At 44.2% G+C, this 21,833-nt stretch overlaps 1 protein-coding gene across 3 annotated transcripts in view; it reads right to left on the bottom strand.

The window, feature by feature from the left end:
- PPP1R12A (protein phosphatase 1 regulatory subunit 12A) overlaps positions 1-10,564 on the bottom strand; it is a 184,489-nt gene extending 173,925 nt beyond the window's left edge. For 2 of the 3 annotated variants that reach the window (XR_005747912.1, XR_005747913.1), the window contains exon 1: positions 10,309-10,564. Coding sequence is in view for 1 of the 3 variants with exons in the window: in XM_040343930.1 (XP_040199864.1) it covers positions 10,309-10,545 (237 nt within the window). In the remaining 2 variants the exon portion in view is untranslated. The remainder of the gene's footprint in view (positions 1-10,308) is intronic. The other variant, XM_040343930.1, reaches the window with a different exon arrangement.
- Positions 10,565-21,833: the final 11,269 nt, after the last annotated feature.

Here is a 21,833-nt window from a genome sequence, read left to right as displayed (position 1 = left end):
GCACTGCCAGCACCATCTTTCCCCCTCCACAACGCATCTCCCACCCACGCCCAGCACCATCCATCCTCCTCCACAATGCATCCCAATCCAAAAATCGGCCCAAAATATCGGCTGCAAAAATCGGCAACATATATCGGCCATCGGCTGCCCCGATTTCTAAATATCGGCATCGGCCAGAGAAAAACCCATATCGGTCGACCTCTACCACACCCCGCATCAAATTGGTCTGCATGGTTGTCATCCTAGAAGAAAGGCTCTTCTAAAGATTATGCACAAGAAAGTCTGCAAGCAGTTTGCTAAAGACAAGCAGACCAAGGACACGGATTACTGGAACCATGTCCTGTGGTCTGATGAGACCAAGATAAACTTACGGTATTTGGTTCAGATGGTGTCAAGCGTGTGTGGCGGCAACCAGATGAGGAGTACAAAGACAAGAGTGTCTTGCCTACAGTCAAGCATGGTGGCGGCAGTGACATGGTCTGGGGCTGCATGAGTGCTGCCGGCACTGGGGAGCTACAGTTGATTGAGGGAACCATGAATACCAACATGTACTGTGACATTCTGAAGCAGAGCACGATCCCCGTCCCTTCGGAGACTGGACCACAGGGCAATATTCCAACATAACCCCAAACACGTCTCCAAGACGACCACTGCCTTGCTAAAGAAGCTGGGGGGGAGGTGATCGACTGACAAAGCATGTCTCCAGACCAAAACTATTTATTGAACATTTGTGGCAAGGTGGAGGAGCGCAAGGTCTCCAACATCCACCAGCTCCATGATGTCATCATGGAGGAGTGGAAGAGGATTCCAGTGGCAACCTGTGAAGCTCCAGTGAACTCCATGCCCAAGAGGGTTATGGCAGTGCTGGAAAATAATGGTGGAGACACAAAAGGTTGGCACTTTGGGCCCAATTTGGAAATTTTCACTTAGGGGGGTGTACTCAATTGCCAGCAGTTTAGATATTAATGTGTTGAGTTATTCAAGCTGTACACTCAATACTTTACATTGTAGCCAATACTTTATATTGTAGCAAAGTGTAATTTCTTCAGTGTTGTCACATTAAAAGATATATAATAAAATATTTACAAAAATGTGAGGGGTCTCACTCACTTTACTGCAAGTAAGAAATAAATATTAGAGACTATATATATATATATATATCTATATATATATATATCTATCTACACACATATACACACACACACACAAATATTGTCAAGTTAATGGCATCCCAGTCTTCGTCTGTAGGGTTCAATATCAAGTTAGCCTACCCTCTACAGCTATAACAGCTTCAACTGTGGCTGTCCACAAGCTTTAGGAGTCTATCTATGGGAATGTGTGACCATTTTTCCAGAAGCACATTTGGGAGGTCAGGCACTGAGGTAGACGAGAAGGCCTGGCTCACAGTCTCCGCTCTAATTCATCCCAAAGGTGTTCTATCATGTTAAGGTCAGGACTCTGTGCAGGCCCAGTCATGGCCCCCCACCCCAAACTTGCTCATCCATGTCTTTATGGACCTTGCTTTGTGCACTGGTGTGAAGTCATGTTGGAACAGGTAGGGAACATCCCCAAACTGTTCCCACAAAGTTGGGAGCATGAAATTGTCCAAAATGTCTTGGTATGCTGATGCCTCAAGCGTTCCCTTCACTAGAACTATGGGGCCAAGCCCAACCCCTGAAAGACAACCCCACATCAAATGATTTGGACCAGTGCACAAAGCAAGTTCTATAAAGACTGTGGAAGACTAAATATAGTGAATGTGGGGTCCTGGGTTTAGTAACATTTTAAGCCTAGTACACGTGGGCTGAATTTCAGGTAGCATCTGCCGGTTCAAATGAACCCGCTGACATTTGGCCCGTATGTATGACAGCTGGTCCAACAGCAGCCAACTTCTGTAGAAGGATCATGACTGGAAAAGGCCTGCTGGTCGCCTCCCAATCAGTAATTCTGGCCAATGGCTGAGAGCACTGACTGTAGTGTTCTGGCTGGGGGGGGGGGGGGGGCTAGAACAGCAGGGTAGATGGATGTACCAATATCGGAATGGATGTACCAATATCCGATCTGAGCTGTCAGGTTTTTTTTCCATTCAGCCCGCCAAGTTAAACTAAGGCTTTCACATTGAGTATGCAGTGCCAGAGTTTTTCAGGCGGTATAGCAGCGCTATTTTTAGCGCTGTACCGCCTGAAAAACTCCTCAGTGTGAAAGGGGTCTAAGAGACTAGTAGTGTGTACAGGGCTTAGAATCATTTTTTTGTCCACATGTGAATCGCCTTAAAAAGGCAAAGTTCACTTTTTTTTCTACATTCCAGCTCTCCTATGCATTAACGTCTGCAAAAGAAAAAAAAAAAAAGTTTTCACTAATGCTACACAGGCTTACCTCACTCTCGAAAAACACTGCTCAATTACTTCTGCCTTACTTCCTGGATGGACATTAAGTCATGACAAAGGAAGGAGTTGACCAGCTGTGGTTAGATGATGCAGGTTATGTGCCAATGAGATCAACTGGTCAACTCCTGGGTCATAGCCTAAAGTCTGTCCAGAAAGTAAGGCAGAAGTAATTAAGCAGTGTTTTTTATACAGCTATGAAGAGAGTGAGGTAAGCCTGTGTAGAATTGAAAGTGGGTTTATTTTTGCCAAATAAGTACATTAATGCTATTTTGGCACATAGGGGAGGTGGAATTTAGAAAAAAAAAAGTGAACTTAGCCTTTAACCACTGGGCACTTAAACCCCCTTCCTAACCAGATCAATTTCCAGCTTTTGGTGATCTCACAATTTAAATGACAAATTACTCGGTCATACAACACTGTACCCATATGAAATTTTTGTCCTTTTTTTTCCCACACAAATAGAGTTTTCTTTTGGTGGTATTTAATCACCACTGGGTTTTTTATGCTATAAAAAAAAAAAAAAAAGACTGAAAATTCTGTAAAAAAATAAATTTCTCGTTTCGGTTATAAAAAAAATTATATATAAAATTTGTAATTTTTCTTCATAAATTTTGGCCAAATTTTATACTGCTACATATCTTTGGTAAAAATAGGTACAAATTGGTGTACATTTGTTTTTTGTGAAAGTTATAGAGTCCACAAGCTATGGTGCCAAATTGCCAATATCTGAAAATTGATCACACCTGAAGTACTGGCGGCCTCTCTCATTTCTTGAGACCCCAACATGCCAGAAAAGTACAAATACCCCCCAAATAGGGTTGCCACCTCATCCCTTTAAAACAGAACACATATTAATTACACAGGTTCTGTGGCTAATTAAGGTGGTATTAGACTCATTTGGTGCCTTACCTGCATTAAATTAGCCTCAGAACCTGTGTAATTCATATGTGTTCTGTTTTAAAGGGATGAGGTGGCAACCCTACCCCCAAATGACCCTTTTTTGGAAAGATATGGGAGAGAAAAGCCCCTGGGATGGTACGGATTGTAATAATGGGATGGAATTGTCAAAAAATATAGATAAATAGAAAAGTTTATTTAGTATAAATCATGATAATCACAATATACAAAAAAATTGAAAAAATTAATTTAAAAACAAAAGAATTGTCATACAAAGTGAATTCACCAATATATAGAAATCCACACCCGAATGCTGACAAATAAATCAAAACAAGGGTGGATAAAACCCGACATGTTTCGGAGGCAGACGGTTAGGTTAATTCATAAACATTTTTTCTTGTGAACCTTTTTGGAAAGAAGACATTCCAAGGTATTTAGAAAGGAGGCATTGTGAGTTCTTTGAAGTTGTCATTTTTTTCCCACAATTCTTTGCAAAAATCAAGATTTTTTTTCTTTTTTCACAAAATTTTAATATTAGCAGGTTATTTCTCACACACAGCATATGCATAGCACAAATTACACCCCAAAACACATTCTGCTATTACTACCGAGTACGGCAATACCACATGTGAGACTTTTACACAGCGTGGCAGAGTATTGCAGAGTATTGCAGGGTGTTGTGTATTGCAGAGTATTGGGCAGGGATGGCTGAGCACGGAGGGATGGATGGCTGGATCTGTGATTGCAATTGTCACAGATCCAGCCCACAGCACTGCTGCAGACATCCGATCCCTCCCACGCTGTACTGATCGGTACAGAGAGGGGAGGGAGGAAACGGCGTCATCACATGACGCTGGTTTGTTTACAAGTGATCCCTCTACGTCATTTGATGGAGCGATCACGTGGTAAATGGCCGCTATCAGCGGCAATTTACCGCTATCCGTCTCAGGGACGTCCTCCCAGAATAACTCGACCACGCTGTAGACATCTTGTCTATAGCACGGTCAGCAACAGGTTAAAGTACACCTTTTCAGAAGGAGACAATGGCAGCATTAATGTTTCTCTCATGACAGGTTTCCTTCAAGAGACTTGGGAGACTTTAAAATCGTAAAAAGGAGGGAATTACTACTTTAAACCAATCTTTAGAAAGTTTAGAGCACCCAGTCAGCAACTACGGTGCACTAGATACATGTGAAGGAGAATTTTTCTTTTAAACAATTGTATGTGTGAAATGCTCCAATATAAAAGTTAGGACTGTAGGTAACCCCAAAAACTAGGTTGGATATAAATCATGAAAAACAAAAAGGATTTCTCAAATCTATTTTGATAAAATGCTTTTGGAGTAAAAATATCTAAAAAGATACATTAAAGCGGAGGTCCGGTTTAAAAAAAAAAAAAAAAAATTAAAAGTCAGCAACTACCAACACTGTAGCTGCTGACTTAATAAGGACACTTACCTGTCCAGTGTGCCCTCAATGACGGCAGCAAAAGCCGAGCAATCGCTCGTGTCTCTGCTGCCCCGCCGCCATCCTCAGTGAGGGTGTCAGGAAGTGAAGCCTTGCGGCTTTACCGCCCGATTACCTACTGCGCATGACGTGCAACGTGAATGGGGATATCTCCTGGGACACACACAAGGTCCCAGAAGACACCGCTCCCCCATTTCCCAGGAGGCAGTGCGAGGAGGAGAATAAAAGACGGACCGCGGATCAGGAAGTGGCAGATTAGGACGATCTGCCTAGCAACAGGCACTTCAGGTATGTATAAAACAAAAAAAAATTCCCCTTTTTTTTCTAGGTGGAGCTCCGCTTTAATAATTTTGTTTATTCAGCATTAATTGGAGCTTAGTTATGTAGCAATAAAGGCTGTATATTCTGCAATATTTACATTTTTGGTAAACTCCATTAATAAATCCAAGCTGATATAACATGCACTGCATTGATGCATTCACACAATGTCACAGTAACCATGAGATAAACCAGAGTTCAGGAATATTCCTTTATCCCATTGTTTTGCAAATCTATGTACACAAACTGTATGATTGAATTGGTTCTGATATCTGAGATGTTTTACTACCTGACAGCTTATTTAAAATAGGAAACCGTTATCAAATATTAAAGATCCCAACTACCAGCAAGAATAAGTCCTTACATTTAAGATCCATCATGGCAGCGCCTGTTAGCGGGCATCTACTCACCTGCTGCCCCCACGTCCCTCACCTTGCTGTGTTACTGCTGCATCACCAGCCCTCCCATTAAAGTGAATGGGACTGTTGGTGAGTCAACAGCGGATCAGAGGAGCCGCTGCAGGACAGAGATGACAGTTACTCTTAAAAAATATGATTTAAATCGTGTCGGTTTAAAAATCAACCCTTTTTACTAGCAATTTAAATCAAATCCATCCTGGCAAAAACTAAAACATTCTAAATATTTTTACAATACTAATTAAACTCACTGAGCAAATATCTAATGCAACAGGAGCCTGACTCAAGTGCTCAGCACCTCATGCATTATCTCCTATTGCTAACCTTCCCTTATTTGGCCAACACAGAGATTCCAATCAGCAAGCTACAAAATACAACACACACATTCATTTGGAGAAAACCTGACTGCTAACATTTTTAAACAACTTTTCTTTGCATTGGAGCCTAGAAAACCAATATATTACAGCATTAGGTACACAAGTTTAGACACGTTTGACAGTGACCCTAAAACGGGGAAAAACCTATTCAAGTTTTCCCAGAACAATTTACTGGCAGGTAGTCTAAAAGAAAGTGCACTGTAATGTAAAATTGTTAAGGGGGTTACTGTAATAAGCCAGTTACAATTACCAGTCACTTGTTTTACCATCTCAACATACTGCAATGTTTTTTCTTTGCAAGTTAAAAGAAAGATAGCAAATAAATCAAAATGTCATCAAGCAGAAAAACATAATTAATTAATATATATATATATATATATATATATATATATATATATATATATATATATATATATATATATATATATATATATATATATATATATATATACACACACACACACACACACACACACACGTGTAGCATCAAACCATTACACTACCTGTAAAAAGAAATGCTGCCCTAATTATACCAGTTCATCAAAACACAAATGACCACACAAATTACAAAACCACAAAATTCACTTGTGTTAAACAAACAGAAATGCAACAAGTTGGTAGCCAACGGCTGCCAATTTCTCTACACCCATGTAACATTAGGTACTCATTGCTGGACTTGGTAAAACTATCACCACAACAGGGTGTCAAAGAACTAAAGGAAAATAAAGTGGGCCGATGAAATCACACACCCCCAACCAAAGCATTCATCTACATTACACGGAAAACTATTTGTAAACATACCACGCCTATGATGACATTTCTTAGAAGGGTTCACAGAATCTAAAGTGACAATGGACTGCTAAGCTGACTGTAAAAAATGTATGTAATGTGCCACAGGTTGTTTTTTATGCAGGTCATGCTATAACTAGTAGGATGTCACATTCATCTAGACTCAGATGAAAGGAAACATTACAGAACAAGCGGCTTCTATAGTTTAGTGTCAGAACATTCCCCTGCATTTACAGTCACAAAAGCATTGTTGGCAATAAACTCTTTGCCAATGCTAAATGATGAATTTTCCAATTGATTTCTCCAGATAGGAGCATCTAGTTCACGCTCAACGCATAGGATCATGTGCATTTTATTCGAGTATTGCAAGAAATGTTCACAATCAAATGGATCAGTTTTCCCCATATAATCTTAGGATTGGACAATCTGACACAATCACATTGATAAAAAAAAAATGCATCTCAGGGCCGACGTCATTCATTTTAGGCTCTAACAGTTTGATTGATCTGGAAAGGAAGAGTTCGATCTTCTGCCATTTGTCTCGAATGGAAAGATTCACCCCTAAAGCAGCACAGTGGCTTAGTGCTTAGCACTTCTGCTTTGCAGAGGTAGGGTCCTTAGTACAGCACATTATCTGCATGGAGTTTGCAGATTCTCCCTGTGCTTGCACAAGTTTCCTCCAACATTTCAAAAGACATCCTGGAAGGTTAACGGGCCGAACTGAATGCAGCTTCACCTCCTAAGTGGTTTAAGTCCCCAGGGAGATATGCACTTTACAAAGCAAACTACTTGTAAGGGAGACCATTGCCAACAAATAAAAAATAAGTGGAGAAATCTTCCAATGGGGACACCTGTTCTGTAGCTTATATTTACTCCAAGGCTAGGTTGACAAAATCATGCTCTTCCAACATGCAGAGAAATGCGCCACCCTTTGAAGCACAGGGTGCCATCAATTCTTTCCCTGTGGGTAGAGCAGTCCATTGAAAAGAATGTGCACACAGCATGCATCGAGGCTTAAAGGGGTTTGTAAAAGGTAAAAAAAAAAAATCCCTAAATAGCTTCCTTTACCTTAGTGCAGTCCTCCTTCACTTACCTCATCCTTCAATTTTGCTTTTAAATGTCCTTATTTCTTCTGAGAAATCCTCACTTCCTGTTCTTCTGTCTAACTCCACACAGTAATGTGAGGCTTTCTTCCTGGTGTGGAGAAAGCCTCTTGAGGGGGGAGGGGTGAGCAGGAGGGTCAGGACGCTCTCTACTTTGCAGAAAGAGAAAGGAGCTGTGTGTTAGTGGGCGTCCTGACACTCCTGCTCGCCCCCTCCCCCCTCAAGAGGCTTTCTCCACACCAGGGAGAAAGCCTTGCATTACTGTGTGTAGTTACAGACAGAAGAACCGGAAGTGAGGATTTCTCAGAAGAAATAAGGACATTTAAAGGCAAAATAGAAGGATGAGGACTGCACTAAGGTAAAGGAAGCTATTTAGGGGGAATTACCTTTACAATCCCTTTAATTGGCGTTACATCTCTGGGGCAGAAGTGAAGGGACATTTCCCCACTCAATCGATCACAAAATGCAACCTGGCAGGAAATTCCCTACTTTATACAATAAAAATGCAATCACTCTACTCCAATGAACAGGGAACTTGACACGCCAGATGTTGCGACTACAGATGCTGGGGTATGTCCCCGATACTCATTAGAAAAAGAGGAAGACAATTGAATAAGAAGAGGCTGCAGGGACCAGTTCAGCAGCAGTTAGGATCCTGCTGGAGCAAAGGATCTATTAAGTAAAACTGCTCTTTCAAACCCCCTAGACAGAAACTGCCCTCTAACCCTTGCCACGCAGGGGCATCTCCACCCACAAGGAAGGAGTTTATTTTTCCTGGTTTAGCTTTACAGGCTTGTTTACACCTGCACTGTTCTCTGAAAAGTGATCCGCACAGATTGCTTTTCAGAGAGTGGTGCATGCTCAGTACAGCCACCTCCTGAATGCTTTATTTTGACAGCCGAATTATTTGAATGGGAATACAGCTCTGCAAGTCTAGCATTTGGCAAGCAATTGGGAACATTCCTATTGCGCACGTTCCTGTGGTAGGCAAGGAGTTAGATGGTTGCTGCAGCAACAGCCAGCAGGTAACATCATGGAACTATTGAATATTGGTATGTCCAGGTTCCGTGTGCTATATGCCCTCATCTGCTTACAATACTAAAATGTAGCCATTGACATAAAGAGCTATATAAAAAAAAAACACATGAAGTTTATTCTATAAAGAGCTATAATAAAAAAAACATGAAGTTTATTATACAGACAATATAAAGCAAGAACAGTACATCTAATAAGTCTACAATAAGGCCTCTTTCACATAGGTGGACCGTTCATGTTAGCGTTCAGTCACGTGTTTTCAAATAAAATAAAAAACTGACGACATTTACTGTACATCAGTTTTTCATCAATTTACATCAGTTGCTCAATTTGTTTACATACACTACCAATGCAAAAACTGACTTGTTCCTTCATTTTGTGTTTTAAGCGGAACAAAAATAGGGCTTTGATCCGTTAAAAAAAAAAAAATGTATATATATATATATATATATATATATATATATATATATATATATATATATATATACATATATACACACACACACACACAATATATATATATATATATATATACACACATACATACACACACCGATGGATGTGGATTTAAACTGTTGTAAGTGTATGATCACCCATTTACATCCGTTCTTCCATAGAGATACGTTGTCAGTTTTCTGTCTATTTCTCATCTGTCAAAGGGTTGTTTACATCCATATAATCCATGTGAACCCTTATATGTTAGATATATCTGTCCTTGTTTTATAAAGGATGAATAATAAACTTTATTTTTCTATACAGAAACATATGCAGTGCTCTTTATCAATACATGCCTAAAAAAAAAAACGGAGTGGCTAGATTGGCTAGATTTCAGATGGCTAGATTTCGGTATTGTATGCATCATTGACGTACATATTTCCAGCACCCCCCACAGATCTTCAAAAACATAATGCTTGATTCAAGACGATCATAGGAGAAAAATGCAACATTTCAGGGGGTGCACAGGACCCAAAATGTTGAACTTTTCTACTCTAATCAGGCTGTCAGCCAAAACGAAAAAATAAAAATGTTATTTGGTTACAGTGTTGCATGACTGAGTAATTGTCATTCAAAGTGTGACAGCGCTGAAAACTGGCCTGGGCAGTACGGGGGTAAAGTATCCGGTGACGACATTTGGATGTTATTTGAAGATCCACGGGGTACGGACAATATGTACGTTGCGGAGCCAATGAACTGCGATTAGTGGCAATACCTGCTAAATGCAATATAGCGCAAACTGTTGGCGCTATATAAATCCTGTATAATAATATAAATCCTGTATAATAATAAATAATAATAATGGATTTGTGATCACTACAAAGCATGTACACAGCACCATCTCACTACTTTGCAACTTAAAATTGTGTCTCACCCCCCTACTTTTGCAGCCCCCTCCATGTGACTTGGTAAACTACTATCCCAGGTAAGAGAGTGTGAGAAGAGACATGACAGGGTCATGAGAAGTCAGCAGGCCTCGGCGTGAGCTCTGATTGGCCAGCCGGTGCAGGATGACAGAGCTGTACCTGGTGCAGGGCGGTGAGTCCGTCCACATTGGCGTAGTTGATGTCAGCCCCCCGGTCCAGCAGCTTAAGCACCTCGTCGCTGTCCCCGCTGGAGCAGGCGGCCAGGAACACGGCCCCGTCATCGAACTTCACCTTGGACTTCTTCCGCTTTACAACGTTCGGCTCCAAGTCCGTTTCCGAGCCTATCCAGCGCTTGAGCTGCTCGTTCCTCTTCTGCTTGGCGTCCGCCATCTTCATTCCCTCCCCCCCTTCCCCTCCCAGCCCCGGGTGCTGCCCTCCCTTCTCTGAAGCTCTCCTCCGTTCCTCCCTGTGTGGCCTAGGCCTCTTCCGTCGCCTCAGAGGCTATGTCTCGGCCTGCTCCCGGGGGGCCCACACCCAACTTCTCTTCACTGTCACACAGACGTCTGCAGGCCCCGACCGGCTGCGCACACACGACGCGCGCCCGCGACGCTCATCTGCATGTTCTCGCGAGAGCGCGGAGCTTCGGGAGGTTATGGACAGCGGTGTGGAAATGGCTCGCCGCCACCGCCTCTGCTTCTGGGAGGAGCCTTGGTGGGTCGGGGAGGGGCGCAACTGGCCGCCGCGGCGGCCCTGACGTCACCTGTGCCTTGTTTGGAGGTGGATGAGTTGTTACTTGTAGTAAGTGGAGGCAGCGGCTTGTTTTCTGTGTGCTGGCTGGCTGGGCGGAGAGCCAGCTGATCAATCCCGGGGAACACTTCGTCATTGCTTTCCCAGGCACTCGGTGATTGCTCTGCTGGGAATCTGCGAAGAACGACCATAAAATAAGAAAACTTTATATACAACATGTGATCAAACACTGTGTGATGACTACAGGACACCCGCACATGGAAAGCATCATTGGGTGACATGTACTCCATGGCTTTCTATAAAATACTAAGCTTTGTGTCATCCTTTATTGCCTAGCAGTGCTGTGAGTCTCCTTCACTCATCTCCTGTCTACATAACCCATTTCTTTTCTCCTGCACCCCTCTCCTGTCTAAATGCACCCCTCTCCTGTCTCCATGCACCCCTCTCCTGTCTCCATGCACCCCTCTCCTGTCTCCATGCACCCCTCTCCTGTCTCCATGCACCCCTCTCCTGTCTCCATGCACCCCTCTCCTGTCTCCATGCACCCCTCTCCTGTCTAAATGCACCCCTCTCCTGTCTCCTGCACCCCTCTCCTGTCTCCTGCACCCCTCTCTTGTCTAAATGCACCCTCCTCCTTTCTCCTGCACCCCTTCTCCTGTCTCCATGCACCCCTTCTCCTGTCTCCATGCACCCCTTCTCCTGTCTCCATGCTCCTGTCTCCATGCACCCCTTCTCCTGTCTCCATGCACCCCTTCTCCTGTCTCCATGCTCCTGTCTCCATGCACCCCTCTCCTGTCTCCATGCACCCCTCTCCTGTCTCCATGCACCCCTCTCCTGTCTCCATGCACCCCTCTCCTGTCTCCATGCACCCCTCTCCTGTCTCTTGCACCCCTCTCCTGTCTCTTGCACCCCTCTCCTGTCTAAATGCACCCATCTCCTGTCTAAATGCACCCCTTCTCCTGTCTCCATGCACCCCTTCTCCTGTCTCCATGCACCTCTTCTCCTGTCTCCATGCTCCTGTCTCCATGCACCCCTCTCCTGTCTCCATGCACCCCTCTCCTGTCTAAATGCACCCCTCTCCTGTCTAAATGCACCCATCTCCTGTCTCCATGCACCCCTGCTCCTGTCTCCATGCACCCCTTCTCCTGTCTCCATGCACCCCTTCTCCTGTCTCCATGCACCCCTCTCCTGTCTAAATGCACCCCTCTCCTGTCTCCATGCACCCCTCTCCTGTCTCCACGCACCCATCTCCTGTCTCCACGCATCCATCTCCTGTCTCCACGCACCCATCTCCTGTCTCCACGCACCCATCTCCTGTCTCCACGCACCCATCTCCTGTCTCCACGCACCCATCTCCTGTCTCCACGCACCCATCTCCTGTCTCCACGCACCCATCTCCTGTCTCCACGCACCCATCTCCTGTCTCCACGCACCCATCTCCTGTCTCCACGCACCCATCTCCTGTCTCCACGCACCCATCTCCTGTCTCCACGCACCCATCTCCTGTCTCCACGCACCCATCTACTGTCTCCATGCATCCATCTGTCTCTATGCACCCATCTTCTGTCCACACACACCCATCTTCGTCTAGGGCACAGGAGTTCTAATCCTTCTCGACTCTAGAATAGGTTGTCACCAGAACAAGTCACAGGCAGGAGACTGTCTTTGTTCAGGGTCACTCACTCGCAGCTGCAGGCAGGGCTGTGGATAGAGGGGTACCACTGGCCCTCCTGTACGGGGCCCAGGCCAGCAGGGGTGCCCGGGGTGAATTGGTTATGGGCAGGGGCAGGGAGGTTGATCTTTACAGTGGGTGGAGCAACTACTGGAACCGATCTCCCAAATGTCTCTCTCTGCAGAGCTTCTTCTCTCCCTGCAGCCAGATTTCACCAGCTGCAGAGAAAGCCATACAGAGGAATGGTTCCAATAATTGCCCCCCCCCCCTCCCGTCACACCGAGCACCCTCCCTGTGCAGTGCAACATACATTCTCCCTGCTACCCAGGCCTCCCTGTGTGCCCCCCACCCTTGCAGTGCTGATGACTTCCCTCCTCTCCTTCCCACTGGCAGCTTCAAAGCACACAATAGGATCTAGGATGCAGTGGGAGAGGGGCTCAATAAGTATGTCACATTTACCAGCCCCTTCCTGGATGAACACAACGAGTGATCATTCCAATCACTCACCGTGTTCATTCACAATTGAAGCATAGTAAACTGTGTTTATTTGGGGGGGGGGGTCTGCTCTCAGTGTCTTACTAATCAATAATTGTAAAGCACTCCTTTTATACCAAGTTTTTTTTAACCTAATGGATTTCAGCACTGGGATCTACCAGCTGTAAATTTTGACTTATTTGCTAGACTGCTACCTCCTGCACCGGGATTGGTTGCCTTTTAGACGTTTAGCTTGTGTCTTCCTTTCTATTAAAAAAAAAATGTTTATATTTATGTAGGAGAGTATTACAGCTTAAAGCGGAGCTCCACCCTAAAGTGGAACTCCTGCTGATCGGAAATCCGCCCTCCCCCCTCCGGTGTCACATTTGACACCTTTCAGGGGGAGGGGGTGCAGATACCTGTCTAAAGACAGGTATTTGCACCCACTTTCGGCCACAGTCTACGGGCAGACTGCGGGCAGGATGTCACCCCCCCTCCCCCCCCCCCCCCCCCCCCCGTTGTGCTCTGGGAACACTTAGCTCCCAGAGCACAGCGGGAGCCAATCAGCAGGCGCAGCGCAACTCGCGCATGCGCCGTAGGGAACCGGGCAGTGAAGCCAGAGCGCTTCACTTCCTGGTTCCCTCACCGAGGATGGCAGGGGGCAGCAGAGTGACGAGCGATCTATCGTCCCCTGCTGCGGACGGCGCTGGACTTCAGGACAGGTAAGTGTGCCGATATTAAAAGTCAGAAGCTGCAGTATTTGTAGCTGCTGACTTTTAATATTTATTTTTTCAGCGGACATCCTCTTTAAAGACTGGAATAGTTTTTTTTTCACACTTTATTTTAACTTGGTAATCCTACCATTACCGCACTTCCTGTGCTAGGGTGACAACTATGCTGATCAGGGTCGTCGCCATAGAATAAGGAATGAATTAGAAAACATGGCATCTCCCTCTCTTCTCTGTAACAGGGGAGGTATTTTGCAGTACATGGAATAGAAATGTATTTTAATAGTTTACATACACTTTAAGGGGATTTCATTAATCTTCTTTAAAGGATGCCCTGTTTGGCATGTTCTCTCTATGATTGGCAAGGCCTTCAAAGTTCATTAAGTTAGAGTTGACCATTAGTGATGTCCATTCTGGCATGCACATCTATACACATGTGTTGCGCAATTGTTGTTTATGCACACCCATGCGCTGTGTACACATGTTTGTGTGTATATGGTGCATGTATGAAGGGGCAGGGGGGCTTTAAAACATTTTTTTTTTTTCATTTGTTTTTTAATACATTTTTACCTTTTTTCCACCATTGTTATTTTTCACTTACAGTGTTACTAAACCCACAACAGTAAAATCAGTCTGTATATGCAGTAAAGCATGCTTGTTGCACTCACTGTGGAACCCAAGGGGTTAATCCTCTGCATTGTTTAAAAAGGCTGTTTTATCCTGTATGCATGGATGCTCCTTTTCTTCCACTGACTTCACAACAGGTCCCTATAAGACAAAGTTACTGGAGTCAGACTGCACATGCTCAGTTTGGTGTGTATTGCTAGAGAGTTTTTTTTTCTTGGGAGAGTGCATGTGATCAGCACAGATCCAATCAGAACTGTCCACATAGAGGGTCAGGGGTCCTGGATCCTGATAGGACAGCTAGTGCTGCAAGTTTTAACCAGGCATTGATAGAAGTCGCAAGATTGCTATATACTGCTGATGAGAAAGGGTATGTAATAAAATAATTGCATTTTCATGTACTGTGTACTGTGGAAGATCAGATATAGTGAATGCAGGGTCCTGGGTTTAGTAACACTTTAACTTTATTGCTATCACATTGCGACAGATAATCCCTATAGAACTTTTTTGCGTGACAGGTATTCTTAATGAAGACCCTGCACTTAGGTAAATTTGATTGAGGATACAGCATCCTCAGCCCACTGTTTCAGCCGTCTGTTCTAGCTGGGAACTGATGACTCCAAATCTAGAAGTGCTCAGAGCTAAGCACTTCTGGGTTCATACTTCATAGGAGGGGTGGACGTTTCTTAATATCCCCCCTCTCCTCAACATCTTGATTGTTTTTTGTTGGTACTGGGCTCCACGGAGAAACAGGTAAGGCTGGGACCGAGATGATGGGGGCATTCAGATGGAGCACAAAAAAAAATTGAAAAACGACTATATAGACATCAGATCGCTTCTAAAATATAGCCGGAAGCCTACTCTTAAAAAGTAAACAAATCCAAGCTGCTATTGGGGCTGTGAGTTTGTTTTACATGGCCATTTTTACATGCTGTACAGAAGGGATGGCCAACCAGTGGCCCGCAGAGCCCTCTGATGTGGCCTGCGACCTCCTGCTCTGGAATGGTGAATTGGCAATCCCAGATTGCAGGTTGACGACTCACCATACCACAGCACCAGTGTTGTGAATGAAGTTGGTGGTAGAGGAAGAAAGCGGCTGCAGAGCAGAGCCCCATAAGAAGATGCTTCCTGTACAGAGCTGGCTTTTGCACTGGCAGTCTATGGCAAAGTTCAGCTAACCCACAGGATAGACACAGGTGCACTACACTGTATCCGCAGTGTGGGTAAATCACAGAACATAAGTGTGAACGCAGTCTTAGGCCCCTTTCACGCGATCAGCTTCACCAAATGGGACCCTCAATTCTCCTCTATAGAGCGACAGATGTCTGTTTACGCCCGCCTACCTCTAATCCGAAAAACAGAAGGGAGTTCATCCCCTTTCATCTGGGCGGATCGGAGGGCCTATAGCAGTGATGGCGAACCTTGGCACCCCAGATGTTTTGGAACTACATTTCCCATGATGCTCATGCACTCTGCAGTGTAGTTGAGCATCATGGTAAATGTAGTTCCAAAACATCTAGGGTGCCAAGGTTTGCCATCCCTGGCTTATAGAGTAGCCGTGACCTGTCATCCGCCCACTCCGCTCATTGTGGCCCTCGACTAGTTACAAAGTTGCTTAAGTGGCCCTCGCTCTTCAAAAGGTTGCCCCCCCCTGCTGTACAGCTACTGCTAAATACCTTGTTGTAAAAATCCTGTTTACAATAGCGCTAGATGAATGAGTCAACAGACCAGTAACTCAGTGACTCATCCCTTATGTGACAGCTCCATCCTAGGCTTGAGTCAGAGGAGTCAGCTGCAAAGGACATAAAATAGCTGCGCTCTCTCCTAAAGTGAACCTGTGCCCAGGCTATGCATACTAAAGTATTTACATATCCTGAAGAGGAAGTAAAAGTACTTTGAAGTGGTAGTAAACGCTGTACTACCACTTGTATGTACAGGTAAGCCTATAATAAAGCTTACCTGTGTGCACTCTGAATATAACCAGCACAGTTTAGGAGATATTCAGAGTGCATGCAGCCAATGACATCATTAGCGCATGAGCTCTGAAGGTCCGCCTTACAGTGTCGGATCTTCAGAGCCTGTGCCGTAAACAGCGGCTCCCATGCGCATGAGTGAGAGTGACGTCATCGTGCCCTCAGCCACTCGTGTAGCCAGAGGCCGTGAACCCGGAAGGAAGATCGGGGAAAGATGTCAGTCTCAGTGGTGACATCACAGTGTGGGAGGGCTTTGTTCTAAGGTTAAGTTTCTTATAATGTGCTAGTGTGCAAACAGGGCAGGACTTAGGGTGGTGGGGGCCCCTGGGTTTGAGTGTTGAAGGGGCCCCCTGGAGCCGAGAATTAGGGGGGGATCGAAGATGTTGAGGGATGGGGTGGGATCATAGTTTAGTTGTTGAGCGGGGGGGTGCGCATTAAAGTTGTTGAGCGGGGGGGATTGAAGTTGTTGAGTGGGGGGGTCGCTTTAAAGTTGTTGAGCGGGGGAGGTGCCTCTCACCTGTGCACGGAATGTGTCGGCTCTCTTCCCTTCAGCTGACATCCACACACCGCTCCGGTTCCTCCTGGGGGGGGGGGTTTGCAGTTGTTGAGCGCTGAGTGCTGCCTCCTCTTGCAGTGCGGGAAAATTAACCCTTTTGCGGGACTGCGGGAAGAAGCTGTCTGTGCGGGAAAGTCCCGCAGAATCCGTGCGTGTTGGGAGGTATGCGCAGGGCCGCCATCAGGAATTTTGGGGCCCCTTACAAAGCGGGGGGGCTGCCGCAAATTGAGAAGTGGGGGGGGGCCTTTACAAAAAAAAAGAAGAAATAAAGAAAAATATATATAAAAAAAAGGGTGTAGCCATCTGGGGCCCTGGGGACCTCTGGGCCCTTTAATAAAAAGAAACCTCTGGGCCCTTTAATAAAAAAATAAATAAACATTTATAAAAAAAATACATAAAAAAAGGGAGGTTGCCATCCGGGGGCCCTGGGGACCTCTGGGCCTTTTAATAAAAAAATATAAACAAAAATAAACATTTAAAAAAAAGGGGGGTTGCCACATGGGGCCCTGGGGACCTCTGAGCCCATTAATAAAAAATAAAATATATAAAAAAAATGTAAATTAAAAAAAAAGGGGGGTTGCCATCCGGGGGGCCCTGGAGACCTCTGGGCCCTTTAATAAAATATATATATATATATAATATATAAAAAAACATTTTTTTTATAAAGAGGGTTGCCATCCGGGGCCCCCTATTGGGCGGGGCCCATGGGCTTGAGCCCAGTCAAGCCCAATGGTAAGTCTGGCCCTGTATGCGATACTATAACATTATGACATTGCTTTACAGGAATTTTTTTTCTTTTTTTTAAGCACCAGTGGTTTACAACCGCTTTAAAACAAACTCTCATTCACCTCTATCTATAAATATTGGGGAGAAATTTGTTTTCAAAGTTCAGTGAAACTTTTCTATTTGAACAGAATCTTGGCAGCCTGTTAACATTCAATGTAAGCAAGCAGATGTTTCTAAGCTGAAATTCAACTGGGACTGTTCACAATTATGCAAAGCACATAAACTTGCCCCCTTTTTTCGCGTGCGCTGCAGTGTCACTAAAGTGGTTCTGAAGTCCAAAGTTTTTTTGTACCTTCATGCATTCTCTGCATTAAGGAAAAAAATGGAACAGTACTTGTTACTTCAACCTCCCCCCCCCCCCCCCCCATATATCCTCTCGTTAGCAGGCTACAGGCAGTGGGGCCTGTGCCCCTCGGTCACTTTAAAATGCCAGGATTGTGCACACACAGGGCAAGCACCTATTGTGCAAGGGGCCTAAGGGTTCATGCACATGGAAAGTTACAGTAATTTTTTATGCTTAGTGTAAATTACCCAGTGTTTTCTTGCATTTTGGGAGCTGGACTTGCAATGTAAAGTCTAACATACAAATGAATGGCTGTATACAGCCATATCTTGTAAACATCCATGCTTCTTAGCATTGGTGTTTACCTGCACATGCAATAAATGCAAAATTTTAAAACTTTATAAAATCACACAGGGGACCTAGTGCATGGGTCATTTGGTCCCATTCTGATTTGTGCTACTGTTGCTAAACTAGCATGGTCAGCATCTTGTCCTCCTCCCTCCACCGCTGTTTGACCACGCTGCCAACAAGAAGACAAATATAAAATTAGGACTGAGTAACAGGAATATGGAGGAGAAGGAGAAGTAACAGCCAGGCAAAGAGAAGGAGTTGTGATGGACAGGCACAAAAATTATTAGTGGTGACAGTGGATAGTGCCGCATACCCTATATACACAGTCTAGGCTGGGTTTTCTCATAGTAGGCTGAATGTTGCTGGCTGACTATAAAGAGATACCAGTCAGGTAGGGGGCCTATTTTTTCCTATAGGTGCAGCCAAAGTAGACGTATAAACAAATTTATGTGGTAAGTGTGTTTTTTTTGGGGGGGAGGGGATTTTTGCTGACACATAATGCTCATACTTCTTTTTTTGGGGAAGGGGGGCACCATTTGGCATCCTTGCCTTGGGCTCTAGATGACCTTGTCCCGACACTGGAGGTACCTTATTAGTACTTTGCTAATGCCCCATTAAAGCTTTCGCCCACACTTCAGCTTCAGGCCCCTTTCAGACGAGTGTTTCTTGTGTTGTTTTGTTTTTTTATATAGATCTGAATGGAACACAACACAATTTTATCTCTATGGGTGGGGTGAATGTAAACCAACATGTGTCCGTTTATCTGCCCACAAGTCTATTTAGGTCCACAAAAACAAACAGAAAATGAAGGGCAAACGATATGTATTGGATGAACATTGATGCAAACAGATGCACATCAGCCCACCCATAGAGATTGCATGGGTCTGTTTTTCCTCCGTCAAAGCTGGAAGAAAAATTGGAATGGACACAGATATTACAAAAGTGACATCCGGTCCATCCTGATGTGACTTAGCACAAGATCTGTTTACAGATCTCTTGTTGACATGGAACAGAGGATGGCCGTGAGAAAGGGGCCTAATATGCTACACCCTTTGGTGGAATGAAAGAGTTAATTTTATCTCCTACAGAAATGATTTTCATTATAAATCAAAGCGAGCTCCATGGCAACTATGAATCATTGTGAGCCAAGAACAAACATTCGTCATAAGTATTTTTCTGTTATATTTTTTTTCTCCTAACAGAATAAAATGAAAGAGTAGTTTGATTTTAAATGTCATGCAAAATATGCATATGTGTTCTCTGCTTAGCTAATAACATTTACCAGCGGGTACCTAATTGTAGATTGCATTGTATTCTGAACATTAGCAGGTTGAAACTGAGTCATTCATCTTTCGTAATTTCATTGGACAGCTTGCAACTGTCAGTGGCAGTGAATTCATTACCTCGGTCTTCCAAAGGCTGCATAGAGTTTGTTTGTTGTCCCGCTCAGACATTCAAAAGAAAAATAAGATGTGGGAAAGCAAGGGTCAAGTAGGGGTGTAACCAGGGGCGGACTGACAACTCATGGGGCCCATGGGCTTACAGATGGCCACCACGCCAGGAGGCAGTGCAGAGGCGGGGCAGCTAAAATGGCGGGATTTTCACATCAAAAGCATGTCGGTTTCGGACATATCAGGGACAGATGTAAAAAAAACATAGATTTTTACATACTGTCCCTGGTTTTACTGAGCCTGGCATCCCTGATGGGGCCCCCTAGTGGCATGGGGCCCTCGGGCAGTGCCCGAGTGACTCAATGGTCAGTCCGCCCCTGGGTGTAACCATAGATCATGGGACTCCATAGCACATTTTTAATGCCCCCCCCCCTACAAGAGGTAGGTGCAGGGGAGCTATCAATGTAGTCAGTACATTGCTAAGGACCAAAGCCGTGGACAGACGTTTTCAGGGAAGAGTGGGCAGCAGTGCAGGAAATTCTCTTTTTGCCATCATTTTTCAGCTAACCACTGTCCTAGTACTTACCAGACTTTAAATGCTTGTTGGATATAAGTGGCTGAATGCACCCTTTCATCACTCCGACTGCCACAGCAAGCACGTGCTGAAAAAGTTGGTGTAGTAGCAATAATAATGGCCATCACAACATTTTATATTATAATATAATTGTTAGTACTCCTGCATGCAATTACTCTTTAATTTTAATACAAACTCATTTAAACTGTGGGCTTTTTTTTTGAAGAACCAAAAACAGCTACCATCTCAGTTTTTAGTGAAGAAAAAATTCTGGTATTTTTTATAACCTGAATAAGACTGCATTAGGCAAACTGAGTAGCCTCATACACACGATCTGTTTTCCCGACGGGAAAACTGTGAGGAGAGCTTTTGGCCGGGAATCCCAGCCGTGTGTATGCTCCTTGCAGTTTTTCCGATGGGAAAACTGCCGGACAAAAAAAGAGAACCAGTTCCTCTTTTTTTTCCACAGGGAAAACCGGCGGACTTTTGCCCGGTGGTTTTTGGCAGTATTCCTATGGGAAAAAAAGCTCCATTTCCTGTCAGGAAAACTGACCGTGTGTAGGGATAAGACTGAACCGAGCAGGTTCCCGGCTTTGTCGAAAATCCCGTACGCGTGTATGAGGCAAATGAGTTTCAGTGCTGGCTGGAATGACCATATGCTCTGAGGATAATAAATCTACAGTACTAAAACATCTAAACAAGTTCTCCTTATTGTACAGCCTGCAAAGGGGTAGTGGGACTAGTGACCCCCTCATCTCCTGCTGTATGTCTGACATCAGCTCTTCATGATTGGAAATGTCACAGGGAGCACACGTCGGTGTCAACAGCAACCTCTGCAATCCTTTTCAATACAGGGCATTTTCACCCCCTTCCTGCCCAGACCAATGTTTAGTTTTCAGCGCTGTCACACTTTGAATGACAATTGCAACACTGTACCCAAATGAAATCTTTATGTTTTTTTCCCCACAAATAGAGCTTTCGTTTGGTGGTATTTGATCACCTCTGCGGTTTTAATTTTTTGCGCTATAAACAAAAGAAGAGCGACAATTTAAAAAAAAACACAATATTTTTTACTTTTTGGTTTAATAAATATCACAAATAAAAAAAAAAAAATGTCCTCAGTTTAGGCCGATACGTATTCTTCTAAATATTTTTGGTAATAATATCACAATAAGCCCATATTGATTGGTTTGCGCAAAAGTTATAGCATCTACAAAATAGGGGATAGATTTATGGCATTTTTATTTATTTTAATTTTTTTTACTAGTAATGGCGGTGACCATGACATTGCGACGGACATATCAGACACTTTTGACACGTTTTTGGGACCATTCACATTTATACAGCAATTAGTGCCATAAAACTGCATTGATTACTGTGTAAATGTGACTGGCAGGGAAGGGGTTAACACTACTGTAGGGGGCGATCAAGGGGTTAAATATGTCCCCTGGAGTGATTCTAACTGTAGGGGGAGGGGACTCAGAAGGGGAGGAGAAGATGTGTGTTCCTCTGTACTGGGAACACA

The sequence above is a fragment of the Rana temporaria genome, chromosome 3, assembly GCF_905171775.1.
Source record: "Rana temporaria chromosome 3, aRanTem1.1, whole genome shotgun sequence".
Lineage (NCBI taxonomy): Eukaryota > Metazoa > Chordata > Amphibia > Anura > Ranidae > Rana > Rana temporaria.
The sequence above is the reverse complement of the archived record's forward strand: the minus strand, read 5'-3'. Positions and strand labels throughout refer to the sequence as shown.